This window comes from Pristiophorus japonicus, chromosome 14 (genome assembly GCF_044704955.1).
Source record: "Pristiophorus japonicus isolate sPriJap1 chromosome 14, sPriJap1.hap1, whole genome shotgun sequence".
NCBI lineage: Eukaryota > Metazoa > Chordata > Chondrichthyes > Pristiophoridae > Pristiophorus > Pristiophorus japonicus.
Window position 1 is genome coordinate 19545363 of NC_091990.1, and position 20750 is coordinate 19566112.

General features: G+C 43.7%; 1 protein-coding gene across 1 annotated transcript in view; it reads left to right on the plus strand.

Annotated features, from left to right (window-relative positions):
* Positions 1-20750, plus strand: part of LOC139280306 (phosphatase and actin regulator 4-like) — a 53631-nt gene that overhangs the window by 28265 nt on the left and 4616 nt on the right. The window contains exons 6-12 of the mRNA XM_070899976.1: positions 5995-6544; positions 10836-11035; positions 12155-12311; positions 15678-15733; positions 16662-16723; positions 17207-17344; positions 19935-20011. Coding sequence (XP_070756077.1) covers positions 5995-6544; positions 10836-11035; positions 12155-12311; positions 15678-15733; positions 16662-16723; positions 17207-17344; positions 19935-20011 — 1240 coding nt within the window. The remainder of the gene's footprint in view (positions 1-5994; positions 6545-10835; positions 11036-12154; positions 12312-15677; positions 15734-16661; positions 16724-17206; positions 17345-19934; positions 20012-20750) is intronic.

Sequence of the window (20750 nt, forward strand, 5' to 3'; positions counted from 1 at the left end):
AACATAGAAACATAGAAACATGGAAAATAGGTGCAGGAGTAGGCCATTCGGCCCTTCTAGCCTGCACCGCCATTCAATGAGTTCATGGCTGAACATTCAACTTAAGTACCCCATTCATGCTTTCTCGCCATACCCCTTGATCCCCCTAGTAGTAAGGACCTCATCTAACTCCTTTTTGAATATATTTAGTGAATTGGCCTCAACAACTTTCTGTGGTAGAGAATGCCACAGGTTCACCACTCTGGGTGAAGAAGTTCCTCCGCATCTCGGTCCTAAATGTCTTGCCCCTTATCCTTAGACTGTGACCTCTGGTTCTGGACTTCCCCAACATTGGGAACATTCTTCCTGCATCTAACCTGTCTAACCCCGTCAGAATTTTAAATGTTTCTATGAGGTCCCCTCTCATTCTTCTGAACTCCAGTGAATACAAGCCCAGTTGATCCAGTCTTTCTTGATAGGTCAGTCTCGCCATCCCGGGAATCAGTCTGGTGAACCTTCGCTGCACTCCCTCAATAGCAAGAATGTCCTTCCTCAGGTTAGGAGACCAAAACTGTACACAATACTCCAGGTGTGGCCTCACCAAGGCCCTGTACAACTGTAGCAACACCTCCCTGCCCCTGTACTCAAATCCCCTTGCTATGAAGGCCAACATGCCATTTGCTTTCTTAACCGCCTGCTGCACCTGCATGCCAACCTTCAATGACTGATGTACCACGACACCCAGGTCTCTTTGCACCTCCCCTTTTCCTAATCTGTCACCATTCAGATAATAGTCTGTCTCTCTGTTTTTACCACCAAAGTGGATAACCTCACATTTATCCACATTATACTTCATCTGCCATGCATTTGCCCACTCACCTAACCTATCCAAGTCGCTCTGCAGCCTCACAGCATCCTCCTCGCAGCTCACACTGCCACCTAACTTAGTGTCATCCGCAAATTTGGAGATACTACATTTAATCCCCTCATCTAAATCATTAATGTGCAGTTTAAACAGCTGGGGTCCCAGCACAGAACCTTGCGGTACCCCACTAGTCACTGCCTGCCATTCTGAAAAGTACCCATTTACTCCTACTCTTTGCTTCCTGTCTGACAACCAGTTCTCAATCCATGTCAGCACACTACCCCCAATCCCATGTGCTCTAACTTTGCACATCAATCTCTTGTGTGGGACCTTGTCGAACGCCTTCTGAAAGTCCAAATATACCACATCAACTGGTTCTCCCTTGTCCACTCTACTGGAAACATCCTCAAAAAATTCCAGAAGATTTGTCAAGCATGATTTCCCTTTCACAAATCCATGCTGACTTGGACCTATCATGTCACCTCTTTCCAAATGCACTGCTATGACATCCTTAATAATTGATTCCATCATTTTACCCACTACCGATGTCAGGCTGACCGGTCTATAATTCCCTGTTTTCTCTCTCCCTCCTTTTTTAAAAAGTGGGGTTACATTGGCTACCCTCCACTCTATAGGAACTGATCCAGAGTCAATGGAATGTTGGAAAATGACTGTCAATGCATCCACTATTTCCAAGGCCACCTCCTTAAGTACTCTGGGATGCAGTCCATCAGGCCCTGGGGATTTATTGGCCTTCAATCCCATCAATTTCCCCAACACAATTTCCCGGCTAATAAGGATTTCCCTCGGTTCCTCCTCCTTACTAGACCCCCCGACCCCTTTTATAACCGGAAGGTTGTTTGTGTCCTCCTTCGTGAATACCGAACCAAAGTACTTGTTCAATTGGTCCGCCATTTCTTTGTTCCCCGTTATGACTTCCCCTGATTCTGACTGCAGGGGACCTACGTTTATCTTTACTAACCTTTTTCTCTTTACATATCTATAGAAAGTTTTGCAATCCGTCTTAATGTTCCCTGCAAGTTTCTTCTCATACTCTATTTTCCCTGCCCTAACCAAACCCTTTGTCCTCCTCTGCTGAGTTCTAAATTTCTCCCAGTCCCCAGGTTCGCTGCTATTTCTGGCCAATTTGTATGCCACTTCCTTGGCTTTAATACTATCCCTGATTTCCCTTGATAGCCACGGTTGAGCCACCTTCCCTTTTTTATTTTTATGCCAGACAGGAATGCACAATTGTTGTACTTCATGCGGTCTCTAAATGTCTGCCATTGCCCATCCACAGTCAACCCCTTAAGTATCATTCGCCAATCCATCCCAGCCAATTCACGCCTCATACCTTCAAAGTTAGCCTTCTTTAAGTTCTGGACCATGGTCTCTGAATTAACTGTTTCATTCTCCATCCTAATGCAGAATTCCACCATATTATGGTCACTCTTCCCCAAGGGGCCTCGCACAACAAGATTGCTAATTAATCCTCTCTCATTACATAACACCCAGTCTAAGATGGCCTCCCCCCTAGTTGGTTCCTCGACATATTGGTCTAAAAAACCATCCCTTATGCACTCCAGGAAATCCTCCTCCACCGTATTGCTTCCAGTTTGGTTAGCCCAATCTATGTGCATATTAATGTCACCCATTATAACTGCTGCACCTTTATTGCATGCACCCCTAATATCCTGTTTGATGCCCTCCCGAACATCACTACTACTGTTTGGAGGTCTGTACACAACTCCCACTAACGTTTTTTGCCCTTTGGTGTTCTGTAGCTCTACCCATATAGATTCCACATCATCCAAGCTAATGTCCTTCCTAACTATTGCCTTAATCTCCTCCTTAACCAGCAATGCTACCCCACCTCCTTTTCCTTTTATTCTATCCTTCCTGAATTAGGGATCCGTGCAATAAAGGTACAGCAGTTATCATGGGTGACTTTAATCTACATGTAGATTGGGCTAACCAAACTGGTAGCAATACGGTGGAGGAGGATTTCCTGGAGTGTATCAGGGATAGTTTTCTAGACCAATATGTCGAGGAACCTACTAGAGGGCTGGCCATCCTAGACTGGTTGATGTGTAATGAGAAAGGACTAATTAGCAATCATGTGGTGTGAGGCCCCTTGGGGAAGAGTGAGCATAATATGGTAGAATTCTTTATTAAGATGGAGAGTGACACAGTTAACTCAGAGACTAGGGTTCTGAACTTAAGGAAAGATAACTTCGATGATATGAGATGTGAATTGGCTAGAATAGACTGGCGAATGACACTTAAAAGGTTGACTGTGGATAGGCAATGGCAAACATTTAAAGATCACATGGATGAACTTCAACAATTGTCATCCCTGTCGGAAGTAAAAACAAAACTGGGAAGGTGGCTCAACCGTGGCTAATAAGGGAAATTAAGGCTAGTGTTAAATCCAAGAAAGAGGCATATAAATTGGCTAGAAAAAGCAGCAAACCTGAGGACTGGGAGAAATTTAGAATTCAGCAGAGAAAGACAGAGGGTTTAATTAGGAGGGGGGAAATAGAGTATGAGAGGAAGCTTGCTGGGAACATAAAAACTGACTGCAAAAGCTTCTATAGATATGTGAAGAGAAAAAGATAAGTGAAGGCAAACATAGGTCCCTTGCAGTCAGAATCAGGTGAACTTATAATGGGGAACAAAGAAGTGGCAGACCAGTTGAACTTTGGTTCTGTCTTCACGAAGGAAGACACAAATAACCTTCCAGAAATATTAGGGGACCGAGGGTCTAATGAGAAGGAGGAACTGAAGGAAATCCTTATTAGGCGGGAAATTGTGTTCAGGAAAATGATGGGATTGAAGGCCGATAAATCCCAGGGCCTGATGGTCTGCATTCGAGTACTTTAAGGAAGTGGCTCTCGAAATAGGAGATACATTGGTGGTCATTTTCCAACAGTCTATCGACTCTGGATCAGTTCCTATGGACTGGAGGGTAGCTAATGTAACACCACTTTTTAAAAAAGGAGGGAGAGAGAAAACGGGTAATTATAGACCAGTTGGCCTGACATCAGTAGTAGGGAAAATGTTGGAATCAATTATTAAAATTGGAAAGCAGTGACAGGATCAGTCCAATTCAGCATGGATTTATGAAAGGGAAATCATGCTTGACAAATCTTCTAGAATTTTTTGAGGATGTAACTAGTAGAGTGGATAAGGGAGAACCAGTGGATGTGGTGTATTTAGACTTTCAAAAGGCTTTTGACAAGGTCCCACACAAGAGATTGGTGTGCAAAATTAAAGCACAAGGTACTGGGGGTAATATGCTGACGTGGATAGAGAACTGGTTGGCAGACAGGAAGCAGAGAGTCTGGATAAACGGGTCCTTTTCAGAATGGCAGGAAGGAATTGAGTGTAATATCTCCAAGTTTGCAGATGACACTAAGCTGGGTGGCTGTGTGAGCTGTGAGGAGGATGCTAAGAGGTTAAGTGAGTGGGCAAATGCATGGCAGATGCTGTATAATGTGAGGTTATCCACTTTGGTGACAAAAACATGAAGGCAGAATATTATCTGAATGGCGGCAGATTTGGAAAAGGGGATGTGCAACGAGACCTGGGTGTCATGGTACATCAGTCATTGAAAGTTGGCATGCAGGTACAGCAGGCGAAGAAGACAAATGGTATGTTGGCTTTCATAGTTAGGGGATTTGAGTATAGGAGCAGGGAGGTCTTACTGCAGTTGTACAGGGCCTGTGGCCTCACCTGGAATATTGTGTTCAGTTTTGGTCTCATCTGAGGAAGAACGTTCTTGCTATTGAGGAGTGCAGCGAAGGTTCACCAGACTGATTCCCGGGATGGCAGGACTGACATATGAGGAGAGACTGGATCGTCTGGGCCTGTATTCACTGGGGTTTAGAAGGATGAGAGGGGATCTCATAGAAACATATAAAATTCTGACAGGACTGGACAGGTTAGATGCAGGAAGAATGTTCCCGATGTTGGGGAAGTCCAGAACCAGGGGACACAGTGAAGGATAAGGAGTAAACCATTTAGGACTGAGATAAGGAGAAACTTCTTCACTCAGAGAGTTGTGAACCTGTGGCATTCTCTACCACAGAGAGTTGTTGATGCCAGTTCATTGAATATATTCAAGAGGGAGTTGGATATGGCCCTTGCGGCTAAAGGGATCATGGGGTATGGAGAGAAAGCAGGAAAGGGGCACTGACGTGAATGATCAGCCATGATCTTATCGAATGGTGGTGCAGGCTCGAAGGGCCGAATGGCCTACTCCTGCACCTATTTTCTATGTTTCTATTTCCTCTAGTGGTTGAATGCAGAACAAGAGGGCATAGTCTTAAAATTAGACCTCGGCCATTTAGGAATGAAACCATGAAGCACTTTTTCCTCACAGAGTAGTTGAAATCTGGAATTCGCTGCCCCAAAAGGCTGTAGATACTGGGGATGAATTGAAATCTTCAAGACCGAGATCATTAAGTTTTTGTTCGATAACGGTATCCAGAGATATGGAACAAAGGCGGGTAAATGGAGTTGAGGCACAGATCAGCCATGATCTAATTGAATGGGGGAACAGGCTCGAGGGGTTGAACAACAAACTATTACTATCTTTCTTTGTTTCTATGCCTGTAGGGCTAATATTGTAACATAAATGCCTTTGAACTTGTCAAACAACCTGTTCCTGTTGCTCTATGTCCATATATAGCAGTATTACACACTCCTGTAAATCTTGATGCAGTATTACTAATTTGTTGCCCTTCTGATGTCATAAGTCTTGTGTCTATACATATCTCATGTTAATGTAAGAGCTGAAGGCATGATGGTGCGGTTGATTGAAGGTTAAACCTGTGCTCTTCCAAGTCTTAAATGTAAAAGATTTAGGAAAGGAATGCTCAACCTTATTCTGAACATGGTTTATGTTCTATTCGTTATGTCAAATGTAATATTTTCTTACATTGAGCACAACTGCCTGCCTTGGGATATTTAATTTTGTCCAGCTGACCATTGCAAAATTATTGCCTTGCTGTTTGTTTTACATACAAGCTCTCAATTCCCACATCTTATCGGGATAAGGTTTATGTTTCTAAGCAATGAAAAGTGCGACAATTCTTAAAACAGGCAAGTTTCGGAACACCGACTCAATTTGCAATATTCTGTTTCAGCGGAACTTAGTCACGCCATGACCCCTGGCCTAGTTGTGCCAGGTAAGCATTCGCCACCAGTGCCCCACAGGAGGATAACCTTTAACCCGCCTGTGGCCGGGCCAAACAACACTATCCAGAATGCGTGCGAGAGCAAGGAGAGAACGCATCTACCAACGCCAGGACCGACATCAGCACACGCACCTGCTTCATCGCCAGCATTGCCTTCACGCCCACCTTCTGCTCCGGAACCTGCTCCTCGTCAGTCTCTCCCACCAAGACCTCCAGTCAAAGCCGTTCCCCCCGTATTGACATTCTGTCATCCCACTGTGCAGCATGACAAAGAACCTGATCAGCCTCAACCTTCATCCCATGACTATCCCGAGCTCCTCCCGACTCGCCAGTCCCAAGTTCCTTTGCACATAATGATCCAGCAAGCGCTCTGTAGCCCTCGACCGGTTGTCACTGCAGCTGATGGCTCGAACACAGCGAAGTCACTGCTTTTTGAGACTGCCTTTGAGGATGCGAATAAGATCCGGGCGTTGCAAGTCACCTTAGAGAAGTTAAAATGGTGAGTGTGTGTTTTATTTCAAATGGCTGTTTTTATTTTAATTTTGTACACCTCAAGATGAGGGGTGTTGGTGTTGGGTATCAGAGCTCTCTCTGATTTTCAGACCCCCATTGTCAGCATCCAAGTGCATTCGAGCTCAGTTTCGGCACTGTTAGATGAATAGCAACAACTCTCTGCTCTACTCCAAGAATGAATGTATCTCAGCCCCAGCCTCAGAAAAGTACCCCTCTCTCCCACCCTGCCCATTTCATCAATGTGACATTTTCCACACTAGCCATCCTGTCGGCTCTCCAAGTACGACTGCTGATTGATGCCAAGTTGGGGGCCATCATGTGCTGGGGTTCATGCCGAACAGGAACTGGATTCTGGAGATTGTGCTTCTCGCTGACGAAGGACGTACTTGCATTTACATAGATCCTTTCACGTCCTGAAAAAGTCCTAAAGGACTTCACAGCCAACGAAACACTTTTGAAAAGAAGTCACTGTTGTTATGTAGGACAAATGTGGCAGCCACCTTGCACACAGCAGGGTCCCACAAACATTAGTGAAATTATGACCAGTTGATTGTTTTATAGTGGTATTAGTTGAGGGAGGAATGTTGGCCAGAACTTGCTGCTACTCTTCATTGAGTAGTGCCACTGATTGATTCTTATAGTGTGATGGTACTAAACATTACTCCCCAGAATCCCCTGTGGTACCTCCTGCCTGTTATCACCTTCCAACCCCAAGTTTACAGTATGTGGCTAACCGTGCAAAACTAGAGTTGTTAGAATGTGGAACTTGCTATCACATGAGGTAGTTGAGGCGAATAGCATAATATATTTAAGGGAAAGTTCGATACATACATGAGGGAGAAAGGAATAGAAGGATATAATGATAGAGTAAGATGAAGAGGGGCGAGAGAAGGATCGTGTGGAGCATAAACACTGGCATAGGTTTGTTGGGCTGAATGGGCTGTTTTCTGTTCTGTACAGTCTATGTAATGACCGTTAATGCATTTGCAACCAAATTTCAGTGAGCACTGGTGTTACCTCCAGCCTTTGTTCATTTGTCCAAATCTAACCTAGTAAATGATTGATTTTGTGCTGTGTAGCGGGGTGTGGTGAGATTTGGAAACTGCTGAGTTTATAACAATGTGGAAAACTAGATTAAGTTGAATATTGTGTCACAACTGCTGGCTGGACCTTACTTTGGAGTGAGAGCAAGAACTGTACAGCAGAGGTGAAGTGTTAGCTGATTTACAGAAGTCTAAAGGTCCACATAGGCAAAGAGCTGTGCTTCTTGTGGGTGTTACAGTGCATATACGATAGGAGGATTACCACAAGGAATCTCTGTGTTTGCGCTTTGTTTCTGAGAATCATGAACACAAAAGATGAGTTAACACTTTGAGTGAGGTGTACCAGAATTCCTTAATGTACATTTTACTAATTTTTGGCTGACTGACTGACTTGGTTGGAAGTCCTCAAAAAAAATATATATATATTTTAGACCCGAGACATTTCCAACCTTTTCTGTTTTTATTTTTAATTCTAATTCCTGATTTTTGGTTTGGCAAATTTTCTAGTACTGTTTCCTTCCCCACTCCCCCACCCCCAATCCCAGAAGGCAATGTCTCCTTGCCTGAATACCACTGCCTGGGTGTCCATTCACCTTTGAATCTCCTACCCAAATGTCATTATTTATAGGCAAGCCTAGACAGTAAGAGATTGCAGGCTGTTTGACCCCCAGTAGTATGAGGCCTCATAGCCTCGCCCAATCCTTCCCCCGCCTAATTCTGAATGTTTGTACACTTCCAGCAGGGAGTTCGGAGTGACATTTAGGCTTATTGTCTCCCCCCCCTAGACGAGTGCCTGTTTCTCATCACCCGCTGCTGTACCTGCCGAGACCAGCTCACATAACACGATTTAATCACGAATTCTGACACATTCATGTCATGAACATTAACTGATTCTTCGATAGTTCTGTGCATATGTTACAATTGTTTTTGTTTCCCCATTTTCTGTTTTCTACCTTTACCTGAAGGCTCTAACTCGTGCTAGCGTATGGTTCTATGGGCTCTGCTGGTTGTCCTTATCGATGTGTATTCACTAGAATTTAGAAGAATGAGAGGGGATCTCATAGAAACATATAAAATTCTGACGGGATTGGACAGGTTAGATGCAGGAAGAATGTTCCCGATGTTGGGGAAGTCCAGAACCAGGGGTAACAGTCTAAGGATAAGGGGTAAGCCATTTAGGACTGAGATGAGGAGAAACTTCTTCATTCAGAGAATTGTGAACCTGTGGAATTCTCTACCACAAAGTTGTTGAGGCCAATTTGTTAGATATATTAAAGAGGGAGTTAGATGTGGCCCTCACGGCTAAAGGGATCAAGGTGTATGGAGAGAAAGCAGGAATGGGGTACTGAAGTTGCATGATCATATTACATGGTGGTGCAGGCTCAAAGCGCCGAATGGCCTACTCCTGCACCTATTTTCTATGTTTCTATGTAAGCTTTGACAGGCTATTTTTGCCCTTGACCGTAATCGACGCACATGCACTATCCAGTAGCAGCCACTGGATAGTAAATGGGACAGAAATACCAATTGATTAATTTTTGTACCCCTTCCTCAAGAACCCAAAGCCCCTATGGCCATTTTCAGGCTCTGTAGAATACCCTGGCTAAAATCTGCCAGCCCAACTAAGCATAAACTAGCTTGGATCTGGTGCTGGGGGCATTTTCATAGTATAACCTTAAACAGAGTCTAGAAAATTTGACAGAGAAAGAGGCTAATCAGCCCATTCCACCTCCACCAGCTCTCTGAAAGACCTATTGATTTCGTCCCATTTCCCCGTTGATTCTCCATACCCTTTAAAAGAAAAATATTTCAAATACCCACCCCACCCCGAGACATCTCCGCTCCTCTAATTCTGCCCTCTTGAGCATCCCTGATTTTCATCGCTCAACCATCGGTGGCCGTGCCTTCAGCTGCCTAGGCCCTAAGCTCTAGAATTGCCTCGCTAACCCTTTCTGCCTCTGACACTCCTTAAAACATACCTCTTTGACCAAGCTTTTGGTCATCAGCCCTAATTTCTCCTTATGTGGCTCGGTGTTCAATTTCTGTCCTATAACACTCCTGTGAAGCCCCTTGGGACATTTTACCAAGTTAAAGGCACTATATAAATACAAGTTGTTGTTGATTTAATGCTATTATGAATTCTGCTTTCATCAGTTCCTGGCAGGGCAATTCATGTCCTAACAGCCCTCCGTATAAAAGGAAGTCTCTTAACATCTCCCTTCATTCTACAGGTGATAATCTTAAAGTTCTGCCCTCTAGTTACCAGTGCATTGACCACTGGAAGTGGCTTGTTCATGATTACCTTATCAAAACTCTCAATTTTGAATGCCTTCATCAGATCTTGCCTTCACCTCCTTTATTCACTAGTCTGTTGACATCCGTGCTACCATCTTGGTGAATCTCTCCTTGGCCTTCTCAACCTTCCTAAAGTCGGGTGCACAAAGCTAGACGCAATATTCTAACTGCAGCTTAACCAATAATTTGTGTAAATTAAACATGCCTCTTTGCTTTTGTACTTTATATCTTTGTTTATAAAATCTAGTATGCTTTAACAGCCATATCAACTTGTCCTTCCACTTTAAACTCATGGCTCTTTCTGCTTGTAGAATAATGCAGCACAGAAGGAGGCCATTTGGCCCATTATGCCTGTGCCAGCTCTATGAAAGAGCAATCCAATTAGTCCCACTCACCTTGATCTTTCCTCATATCGCTGCAAATTTCTCCTTTTTCAAGTATATATGCAATTCCCTTTTGAAAGTTACTATTGAATCTGCTTCCACCACCCTTTCAGGCAGTGCGTTCCAGATTAACATAACACGCTGCATTAAAAAAAAATTGTCATCTCCCCTCTGGTTCTTTTGCCAATTACTTCAAATCTGTCTTCTTTGGTTACCAACCCTCCTACCAGTGGAAACATTTTCTCCATATCTACCCCTCATAATTCTTTTCTTTTTAAAGTTGTAACATTTAGTCTAAATGCCTCTCGTTTAGTCTTCATCCCAAAATGGATGACCTCACATTTCTCTGCATTAAATTTCATCTGATCTCTCTGCCCAATCTACTAACCTGTCCATGTCTTCCTGAAATCGCTCACAGTCCTCTTCACAGTTAACCATGATCAATATTCATGGGTTGTCTGTACATTTTGATATTGTGACTAGAGTAACGTTTCCCACAGATAGTACAAGCAGAGCCTTTCATTAAAGAACTAATCCTGTCATGTAACCTGATCAGCCCCTCTGATGAAGAGAACACTGAGGATGAAGAGGAGGAGGAACAGTTGCCCGAGAAACAGGATTACCCACCACTTCTTCCATCAATCATTATCATTCCCGAACTCGTGAGACAAGATGAAGACGTGAGCGACTCGGATGAAGATGGTCCAGTACTCTACAAGGATGACTATGATGAGGATGAGGAAGATGATCAACCCAGTATGTATTTACATTCATTAACTTAATATACGTGCTTTGACGGTGCGATTGTTTGCAGCCTGTCTGTTAATCCATTGTTCGGCATGATGGATTGGAATTTATAGTTGCATAGGTCCATGTGAGGACATACCAGTCTTGTCCATTATGAGCTCCAAGTCCAGTGGTTAGTCTGTTCCTGGACCTCACCTTTTGTAACCTACAGTGCATTAATAGTATTAATTACCCCAGTGCAGATATTAGCCTACTCTACAATTGCAATGTTGATTTGTGCTTTCTGTAACAAATGTCATTGGAATTTAATTTCATCCTTTTCCACAAAGATAAAAGTGAGGTGCAGTGCACAGCTACAAAGTGTTATTGTGATTTGGAAGAAAAATTATTTGCTGGAAAAGAATAGAAACATAGAAACATAGAAAATAGGAGCAGGAGTAGGCCATTTGGCTCTTCAAGCCTGCACCGCTCTTCAAGCCTGCACCACCATTCAATAAGATCATGGCTGATCATTCCCTCAGTACCCCCTTCCTGCTTTCTCTCCATACCTCCCGATTCCCCTAGCCGAATGGACTAAAGTTGGTGGAATTTTCCCAAGATTGGTCCGTTACTTTTATTCAGTGATTTTTTTTTCTCAATCAGATTTCTCCTATTTAACATGATTTGAAATGATTGCATTGCTTTTCCAATGGGTAAATTGGGTAGATTGGCTGCCAAGTACGGAGCAGAGCTATACTGGCGAAGGAGAACCCAGGTTAGACTATCCATGTGATCAGCAGTGAGCTAACACCTGACACTAGTAGTCATGGAAGACATGGACAGGTTAGTAGATTGGGCAGAGAGATCAGATGAAATTTAATGCAGAGAAATGTGAGGTCACGAAGTAGTGCAGAAAAATATACCACCAGATCATAACACTGGCATGTCGAGTGACGTACGCCCTTTTACAGGTTACACTTGGCCTTGCCAGAAATAACCATTTGGATAAATTTTATATTTCGGGGATGGAAAAATAACAAAGTAGCAAGTCCGTCAAACAAAAGGACCCATCTTCAGTGATTTGCCTCGAGTAAATTTCTACACATCTCACCATCTGTCCTGTAACATCTTTTCTAAAATCTTACGTAGGTTCGTTGGCCAATAAAGTAAAGCGAAAAGATACTTTGGCCCTTAAACTGAGCAACAGACCTACAAAGCAGGAACTTATAGAGAAGAATATCCTACCTCGTCAGTCTGATCAGGAGAGATTCGAGATTCGACAGCAGATTGGAACAGCGCTCATCAGGTAGGGCATCCAAACAACGGGACGGATAGTTGGTTCTTCATTCCCGCAGAGAACACTGCTTTCCCTCCTTTAAATTAAAATTGTTCTTTGCTTGTTAATATATATTGCACACACGCTGGTATAGTAGACGCAGGACTTTATGGTAGTGAGTGAGTTTCACTGCCTAATAATGTCAGCCATGGCTCAGTTGGAAGCACTCTCACCTCCAAGTCAGAAGGTTGTGGGTTTGGGTCCCACTTCAGAGAACCTGAGCACAAAATATCTAGACTGACATTCCAATGCAGTACTGAGGGAGGTGCCATCTTTTGGATGAGACATTTTGAAAAAAGAGCAGGAGCATTAAGAACATAATAATTTGGAGAAGGAGTAGGCCATTCAATGAGATCATGGCTGATCTTCTATCTCAACTCCACTTTCCTACACCATCCTCATATCCCTTGATTCCCTTAATATACAAAAATCTGTCGATCACCGTCTTGAATTTACTCAAAGACTGAGCCTCTCGGGTGGGGAATTCAAGCGATTCACCACCTTCTGAGTGAAGAAGTTTCTCCTCATCTCAGTCATAAATGGCCGACCCCTTATTCTGAGACTGTGACCCCTGTTTCTAGATTCCCCAGCCAGAGAAAACATCCTCCCTGCATCTACCCTGTCAAGCTCTGTAAGAATTTTGTATGTTTCAATGAGATCACCTCTCATTCTTCTAAACTCAAGAGAACATAGGCCTAGTCAACTCAAGAGAACATAGGCCTAGTCTACTCAATCTCTCCTCATAGGACAATCTCACCCCCATCCCAGGAATCAGTCTGGTGAACCTTTGCTGCACTCCCTCAATGGCAAGTATATCCTTCCTTAGGTAAGACGACAAAAACTGTACATAATATTCCAGATGCGGTCTCACCAGGGTTCTATATTATTGCACTAAGACGTCTTTACTCTTGTACACAAATCTTCTTGTAGTAAAGGCCAACATACCATTTGCTTTCTTAATTGCTTGCTGGAGCTGCATGTTAACTTTGTGATTTGTGTACAAGGACACCCAGGTCCCTCTGAACACCAACATTTCCCAATCTCTCACCATTTAAAAAATACTCTGCTTTTCTATTTTTCCTACCAAAGTGGATAACTTCACATTTCTCCACATTATTTTCCATTTGCCATGTTCGTGCCCACTCACTCAGCTTATCTATATCCCCTTGAAGTCTCTTTGCATCCTCCTCACAACTTACCTTCTCATTAAGCTTTGTATCATCAGCAAACTTGGATATGTTACATTTGGCCCCCTCATCCAAATCATTGATATAGATTGTGAATAGCTGGGGCCCAAGCACCAATCCTTGCAGCACCCCACTAGTTACAGCCTGCCAACCTGAAAATGACCTGTTTATTCCTATTCTCTGTTTTCTATCCATTAACCAATCCTCAATCCATGCTGGTATATTACCCCCAATCCCATGAGCCCTAATTTTGTTCAATAACCTTTTGTATGGCACCTTATCGAATGCCTTCTGAAAATCCAAATACACCGCATCCACTGGTCCCTCATTATCTGGTCTGTAGTTCGCCGTTTTCACTCCCCCTCCTTTCTTAAATAGCGGGGTTACATTAGCTACCTTCCAATCTGCAGGAACCATTCTAGAATCTATGGAATTTTGGAAGATGACAACCAATGCATCCACTATCTCTATAGCCACCTCTTTTAAAACACTATAGCTTACCAACACTTGCTGTGTAGCCTCCAACAGTGGAGCAGTCCCTCAGTGCTGCACTGGGAGTGTCAGCCTGGATTATGTGCTCAAGTCTCTGGAGTGGGGCTTAAACTCACAACTTTCTGACCCAGAAACAAGAGTGTGCTGCTACCCACGGCTCACACCACAATAAACTCGGTTTATACTGTTCTCCCGGTGTCCTGGCCAATATCCCCCAACCAACATCACTTGATCAAAAAAATTATCTGGTCACAGTGCTGTTTGTGGGAGCTTGCTTTGCACAAACTGTGCAGCTATGTTTCCCACATTACAACAGTGATTACACTTCAGAAGTACTTAATTGGCTGTAAAGTGCTTTGGGACATCCTGAGGTCGTGAAAGGCACTACGTAAATGTACATTTTTTTTTAATGTGGGTTCTGGATAGAAACATAGAAAATAGGAGCAGTAGTAGGCCATTCGGCCCTTCGAGTCTGCACCACCATTCAATATGATCATGGCTGATCCTCTATCTCAACACCATATTCCCGTTTTTTCCCCATACCCCTTGATGTTATTTGTGTCTAGAAATCTATCTATCTCCCTCTTCAATATATTCAGTGACTTGGCCTCCACAGACTTGGCCTTCTGTGGTAGAGAATTCCACAGGTTCACCACCCTCTGAGTGAAAACATTTCTCCTCATCTCGGTCCTAAATTTCCTACCCCATATCCTGAGACTGTGACCCCTTGTTCTAGACTTCTCAGCCAGGGGAAACATCCTTCCTGTATCCAGTCTATCCAACCCAGTCAGAATTTTATACGTTTCAATGAGATCCCCCTCTCATTCTTCTAAACTCTAGTGAATACAGGCCTAGTCGACACAATCTCTCCTCATACGACAGTCCTGCCATCCCAGGAATCAGTCTGGTGAACCTTCGCTGCACTCCCTCTATGGCAAGTATATCCTTTCTTGGGTAAGGAGACCAAAACTGCACACAATACTCCAGGTGCGGTCTCACCAAGGCCCTGTATAAATGTAGTAAGACATCCTTGCTCCTGTACTCAAATCCTCTTGCAATGAAGGCCTTCCTAACTGCTTGCTGCCACCTGTATGTTTGCTTTCAATGACTGGTGTACAGGGACACCCAGGTCCCTCTGTACATCGACACTTCCCAAGCCATCACATTGGGTGATCCTTGATGCTGATTCCAGGGAGTGTCAGTCATGCTTGCACTCCTGTGTTTACTATCCTATTGGTGCATGGTGGGTTTTGGTTATGCTTCCAAATCTTTGGGATTTATCCACCCTCGCATATTGCCTTTTCACTGACGCACACACTCCAGGAAGATAAATGCAAGGCAGAAAAGGGTGATGTGCAAGGGTGGGTAAATCCCCGATACATCGCTATGTCCAGTGTGATACAGTAGCCATACACCAGTCAGCCTCGGGTTGAGTTCCCAGGTTGTGCTGCATTAGCTGATCTCAGCTCAGGTAGAAGTTCGGGGTGCTAAAATTGGACAGCGGGGGACAAATTCAGCACATGCACTACTTGGTGTGACGACGACATATCCGGAATCGTGTTGAAGTGGCAGAAAGAAACTGCTTCTTAGAAAATGGAACTTGCTTCAGACAGAGCTGTGACCTGAATAATAATTTTATCCTCCTCCATTCCATCAGGCGTCTGAGTCAAAGGCCAACTGCGGAAGAGCTGGAGCAAAGGAATATCCTTAAATGTTAGTACATCATTTATCCTCAGATGCCAATTTAATTCATATTGTCTTGAGAAGTGAATTAATGTGGTTTTACTCATTACTGATTCTTTTCATGTTGAAACAGACTTTGCTGTTGGAGTCACATTACGGGGTGGTGGAATAGACCAAGTCGATGAAATTACAGACGGGGATACTTGTTCCATGTTGAACAAGTTATTTTTGTAAACACAATGTCCTCTGGGTTAGCTGCGTAAAGCCAACCACAAAAAAAATGACAGGATGTTTTTTAACCAGGTTCAGCCAGTATTCCCTTACTGAGTGGAACTCTCTTCCCAGTTCTCCCCTCCTTCTCATCTCTCTCATTGCTTCCAGAAACCATCTCCTTCAATCGTACTTATGGTTCCCCAGCCTAGCCTCTCTTTCCCCATGCTCGATGACCACCATATCCCTCGTCTCTTTATTGTAAAGCACTCTTGAGATGTCTTCCTGCATGTGAGGATTGCTTTATAAAAGCAAGTTGTTGCTGCTTGTAGGGTACCTTTCTGGGGAGAGGGGGTGGGGCGGGGGGCACATTCTAAACAGTGTTGCATTTCCATTGTTGTGGTGCAAACACTAAAATCAAATTACAAGTGCTGAAAGGGAAGGGTTGATATAAACTTCCACAGTCAGCTTTATTCAGACCCTCTCCTCTGTACGGCATCTTATATGTACACCTGCGTTAATCTTTTTTGCCACCCACTATTTTAATTTCGGAGATAATTCTACACCGGTTTAGTCAGTAAAAGGACAGATTGGTCCTGCACATAAGCAGTTGTGTCTGCTTGGATTGATAATGCCTTGATTGGTATCATACTGTCAGTCAGTGTACTGAGTGAGATGTTGCCTGTACTAATCTCAAACAGCTCTTGTATTGTACCAACGAAATAACATCACCTTTTCACCTCGCCAGATAAAGATGAAGAACAACATCTGGCAGAAAAACAGGAGCTCAAGAGGCGACTCACCAGAAAGGTAGTGAAGTGAACAGTTTGTAGTTTGTTGCATAAGGGTCTGCATTGAGAATCAGTGCGCTACATTTGTTGGATTGCTACACTGAACCTCCAACCTGAGTGTGTGGCCTTTGTATATCTAATTTAAGTTGAGACGTTTAAATTGATCGCACCTCTCTTGTATGTATATTGTGTGTGTGTGTGTGTATATATTATATATATGTCTCTGCACCATTGTGAGACTAAGAGCAGGCAGCCAAACCTTTCCAGTCAATGCTGCTCAATAATCCTCCACTGAAGAGTGTTACACAGCTGACTCTTCTCTTCCCATTCGTTCTATGTGCATTTCTAAAAAGGTTTACTATCTGTTCTACTCTAATTCCCAGTTTAAGAATTTTGGAGAAAATTACATTGGCAAAATGTTGCATGATAGAAAAACTTTTACGAGTCTCCAAGGCAAGTATAAACTGCACTGTTTTGTGACTGTGATCTCTGATTACTTTAGCTCAGTCAAAGACCCACGGTGGCAGAGCTTCAGGCTAGAAAAATCCTACGCTTCCATGAATACGTTGAAGTAACGGATGCCCACGACTACGATCGACGTGCGGATAAGCCATGGACTAAATTAACACCAGCAGATAAGGTGGGGGAGGCATTGTCTCTGGCTGTGGGTTGGTTGTGATATTGTCTCTGTATAATCAACTGTTTTCCCACGATAACCCATCAACTAGGGTTGACATTAGTGATTGTCACTAGGATTAGTGTGAAATGTAATGGGTGTTGTTAGGACAATCCTTCTCCTTTTACTTCAATTCATGCTTGTGAATTCGAGACCGATTAACCTGACCAATAATCTTTATCAAATTAGCAGAAACCCAACATATGCAGTACTTATGAAATATGCACCTTTATACTCACAAGTAACAAACTCATCGGGGATCCGTAAGCTAAGCCTTCGCGTTAGTTTCATCAACAACAACAACTTGTATTTATATAGCGCCTTTAACGTAGTGCAACGTCCCAAGGCGCTTCACAGGAGTATTATGAGATGAAAAATTTGATACCGAGCCGCATAAGTAGAAATTAGCGCAGGTGACCAAAAGCTTGGTCAAAGAGGTATGTTTTAAGGAGCACCTTGTTGAAGGAAAAAAAGAAAGGTAGAGAAGTGGAGAGGTTTAAGCATCGAGTTCCAGAGCTTGGGGCCTAGGCAACAGAAGGCACGACCACCAATGGTTGAGCGATTATAATCAGTGATGCTCAAGAGGGCAGAATTAGAGGAGTGCAGATATTGTGGGGGGAGGGGTGCTGGAGGAGATTACAGAGATAGGGCGGGGTGAGGCCTTGGAGGGATTTGAAAATAAGGATGAGAATTTTGAAATCGAGTCGTTGCTTAACCGGAAGCCAATGTAGGTCAGCGAGCGCAGGGGTAATGGGTGAGCGGGACTTGGTGCGAGTTAGGACACGGGCAGCTGAGTTTTGGATCACCTCTAGTTTACATAGGGTAAAATATGGGAGGCCAGCCGGGAGTGCGTTGGAATAGACAAGTCAAGAGGTAATAAAGGCATGGATGAGGGCTTCAGCAGCGGATGAGCTGAGGCAAGGGCAGAGATGAGCGATGTTACGGAGGTGAAAATAGGCAGTCTTAGGTGTGCTACGGATATGTGGTCGAAAGCTAATTTCAGGTTCAAATATGACCAGAAGGTTGCGAACAGTCTCGTTTTGCCTCGGACAGAAGTTGGAGAGAGGGATGGAGTCGGTGGCTACGGAACGGAGTTTGTGGCGGGGATCGAAAACAATGGTTTTTGTCTTCCCAATATTCAATTGGAGAAAATTTCTGCTCATCCAGAACTGGATGTCAGACAAGCAGTCTGACAATTTAGAGACCATGGAGGGGTCGAGAGAAATGGTACTGAGGTAGAGCTGGGTGTCATCAGCGTACAAGGCTATTTACAGTTCCCCAGTGTGCCCTCCCTTTTATGCCGTTCAGTACTTAAGTACGCCAACAGTTAACGTTGCCTTTTTGTGCATGCGCATAATCTTTTTACGGCTGTTCAGACATTTCACATGCTTGAGAGGTCAGGCTGGCCTTTGGGTCAGCACTTCCTTATCACTTCAGACCTTTCCAGCATCTGCTCAACCCTGAACTATTAACACCTTTTGCAGCCATGTTGGCGTCTTGCCCTCTCAACATTCTACTCGCAGCACTCAAAGTCACAAACACCTGACTTACTATTCCTAACAGGTGTGTCCACCAAATCTGTGGAAAAATTACCCAGCAGTACAATTGCACACTTGTCCCTCCAAGCTTCGGTCAAGTCTGGAGGGAGTTCTTTGCACTGTGTAACACCTGGGTGAAGTACTGGTGGTTGCAGGTCTGTCACTGGTGCTATAGGTGGGAACTACTTGAGATGAGTTGAGAGCATCATGTAAGAAATGATTTTTTTTTCTTCCAATAATATCAATAGCCCTTGAGCCATAGGTTTTCTCAAAAGCGGGTCCTTGGGCGTTAGAGTTCTGCAAGGGGATTCTGGGGGTCTGAAGTAATGACTAACATTACGTAGAATTTACAGAAATTGGCCATTCGGCCCAATTGGTTTATGCTCCACACGAGCCTCCTCCCACCCCTCTTCATCGCTCCCTATTTGCATAACCATCTATTCCTTTTTCCTCGTGTGCTTATCTAGCTTCCCCTTAAGTGCATTTATGCTAGTTGCCTTTACTATGACATATGGTTGCGAGTTCCACATTCTTAATCAATTTCTCCGGGTGAAGAAGTTTCTCCTGAATTCCCAATTGGATTTATTAGCGACTTTCTAATATTTATGGCCCCTAGTCTTGGCCGCCATAAATGGAAACATTTTCACTATGTCTATCCTATCAAATCCGTTCATAATTTTAAAGACCTCTATTCTGACAGAGTTTCTCTTTGGGCACATGAAATTTGTGAGCAATTGATTTCCCACTTTCATCTGGGTTGGAAAATTGGCCTGAACTTGTACTGTGTGGGGATAGTGCACATCATTGAGTAAGAAGAACCCTACAGGGTAGGTAATCTATCCTTGCAAGTCAGCTGCTCACACGAGGGGGACCTTTGCTGCAGAGTGCATACAAATGCCAGTGCAGTACCTGGTACATTTATTGACTGAATTGTTGAAGCGAACAAAAGCCAGCTTTTCCATGCAACAATTCGGAACGTAAATAAGTATTTATTTCAAAAACCTTCTCCCTTACAGGCAGCAATACGAAAAGAGCTAAATGAATTCAAAAGTACAGAGATGGAGGTGCATGCAGATAGCAGAATGTATACAAGGTAACATTTGGTCTTTGCAACTTTCAATGAACCCCTTTATTAGTTTATAATGTTAATAGAAGGCTTTGTGCATTTGTTATCTTGTAAAGTTTGCAGTCAAGGGTCTCGGGTAGGGGGGGTGAATGCACTGCCATGTGTGCCATTAAGCCTGACAGATCAAGAATGTTTCAGGTTTGATATTCATGAGGGTGGCACAGTGCACGCTGCAATTTGCCTCTGTGCTCCTGAGCCAGGAAAGAGGACACCAGCTAACTTTTCCACTTCTGAATGGCAACCGTTGCTGCAATTCCCCTGCGAGGAAGGCTGCTGTGGGATGGGGCCGTAGGAACAGGAGGAGGCCATTCAGTCCTCGAGCCTGCTCCACCATTCAGTCAGATCATGGCTGATCTGCATCTCAACTACATTTACCCACATTTGCCATGTCCCTTGACAACCTAATCTCAGTCTTGAAAACTTCAATTGCCCCCCAGCATCTACAGCCTTTTGGGGCCGAGTGTATCAGATTTCTACTACCATTTGTGTGGAAAAGGTGCTGCCTGATTTTGCTCCTATATGGCTTAGCTCTAATTTTAAATTGCACCCCTTCAGGAAGATAGGAACAGGAGGAGGCCATTCAGCCCCGCGAGCCTGTTCTGCCATTCAATTAGATCTTGGCTGATTTGTATCTTAACTCCATCTACCCATAACCCTAATACCCTTGCCTGACAAAAATCTATGAATCTCAGTTGAAATTTTCACT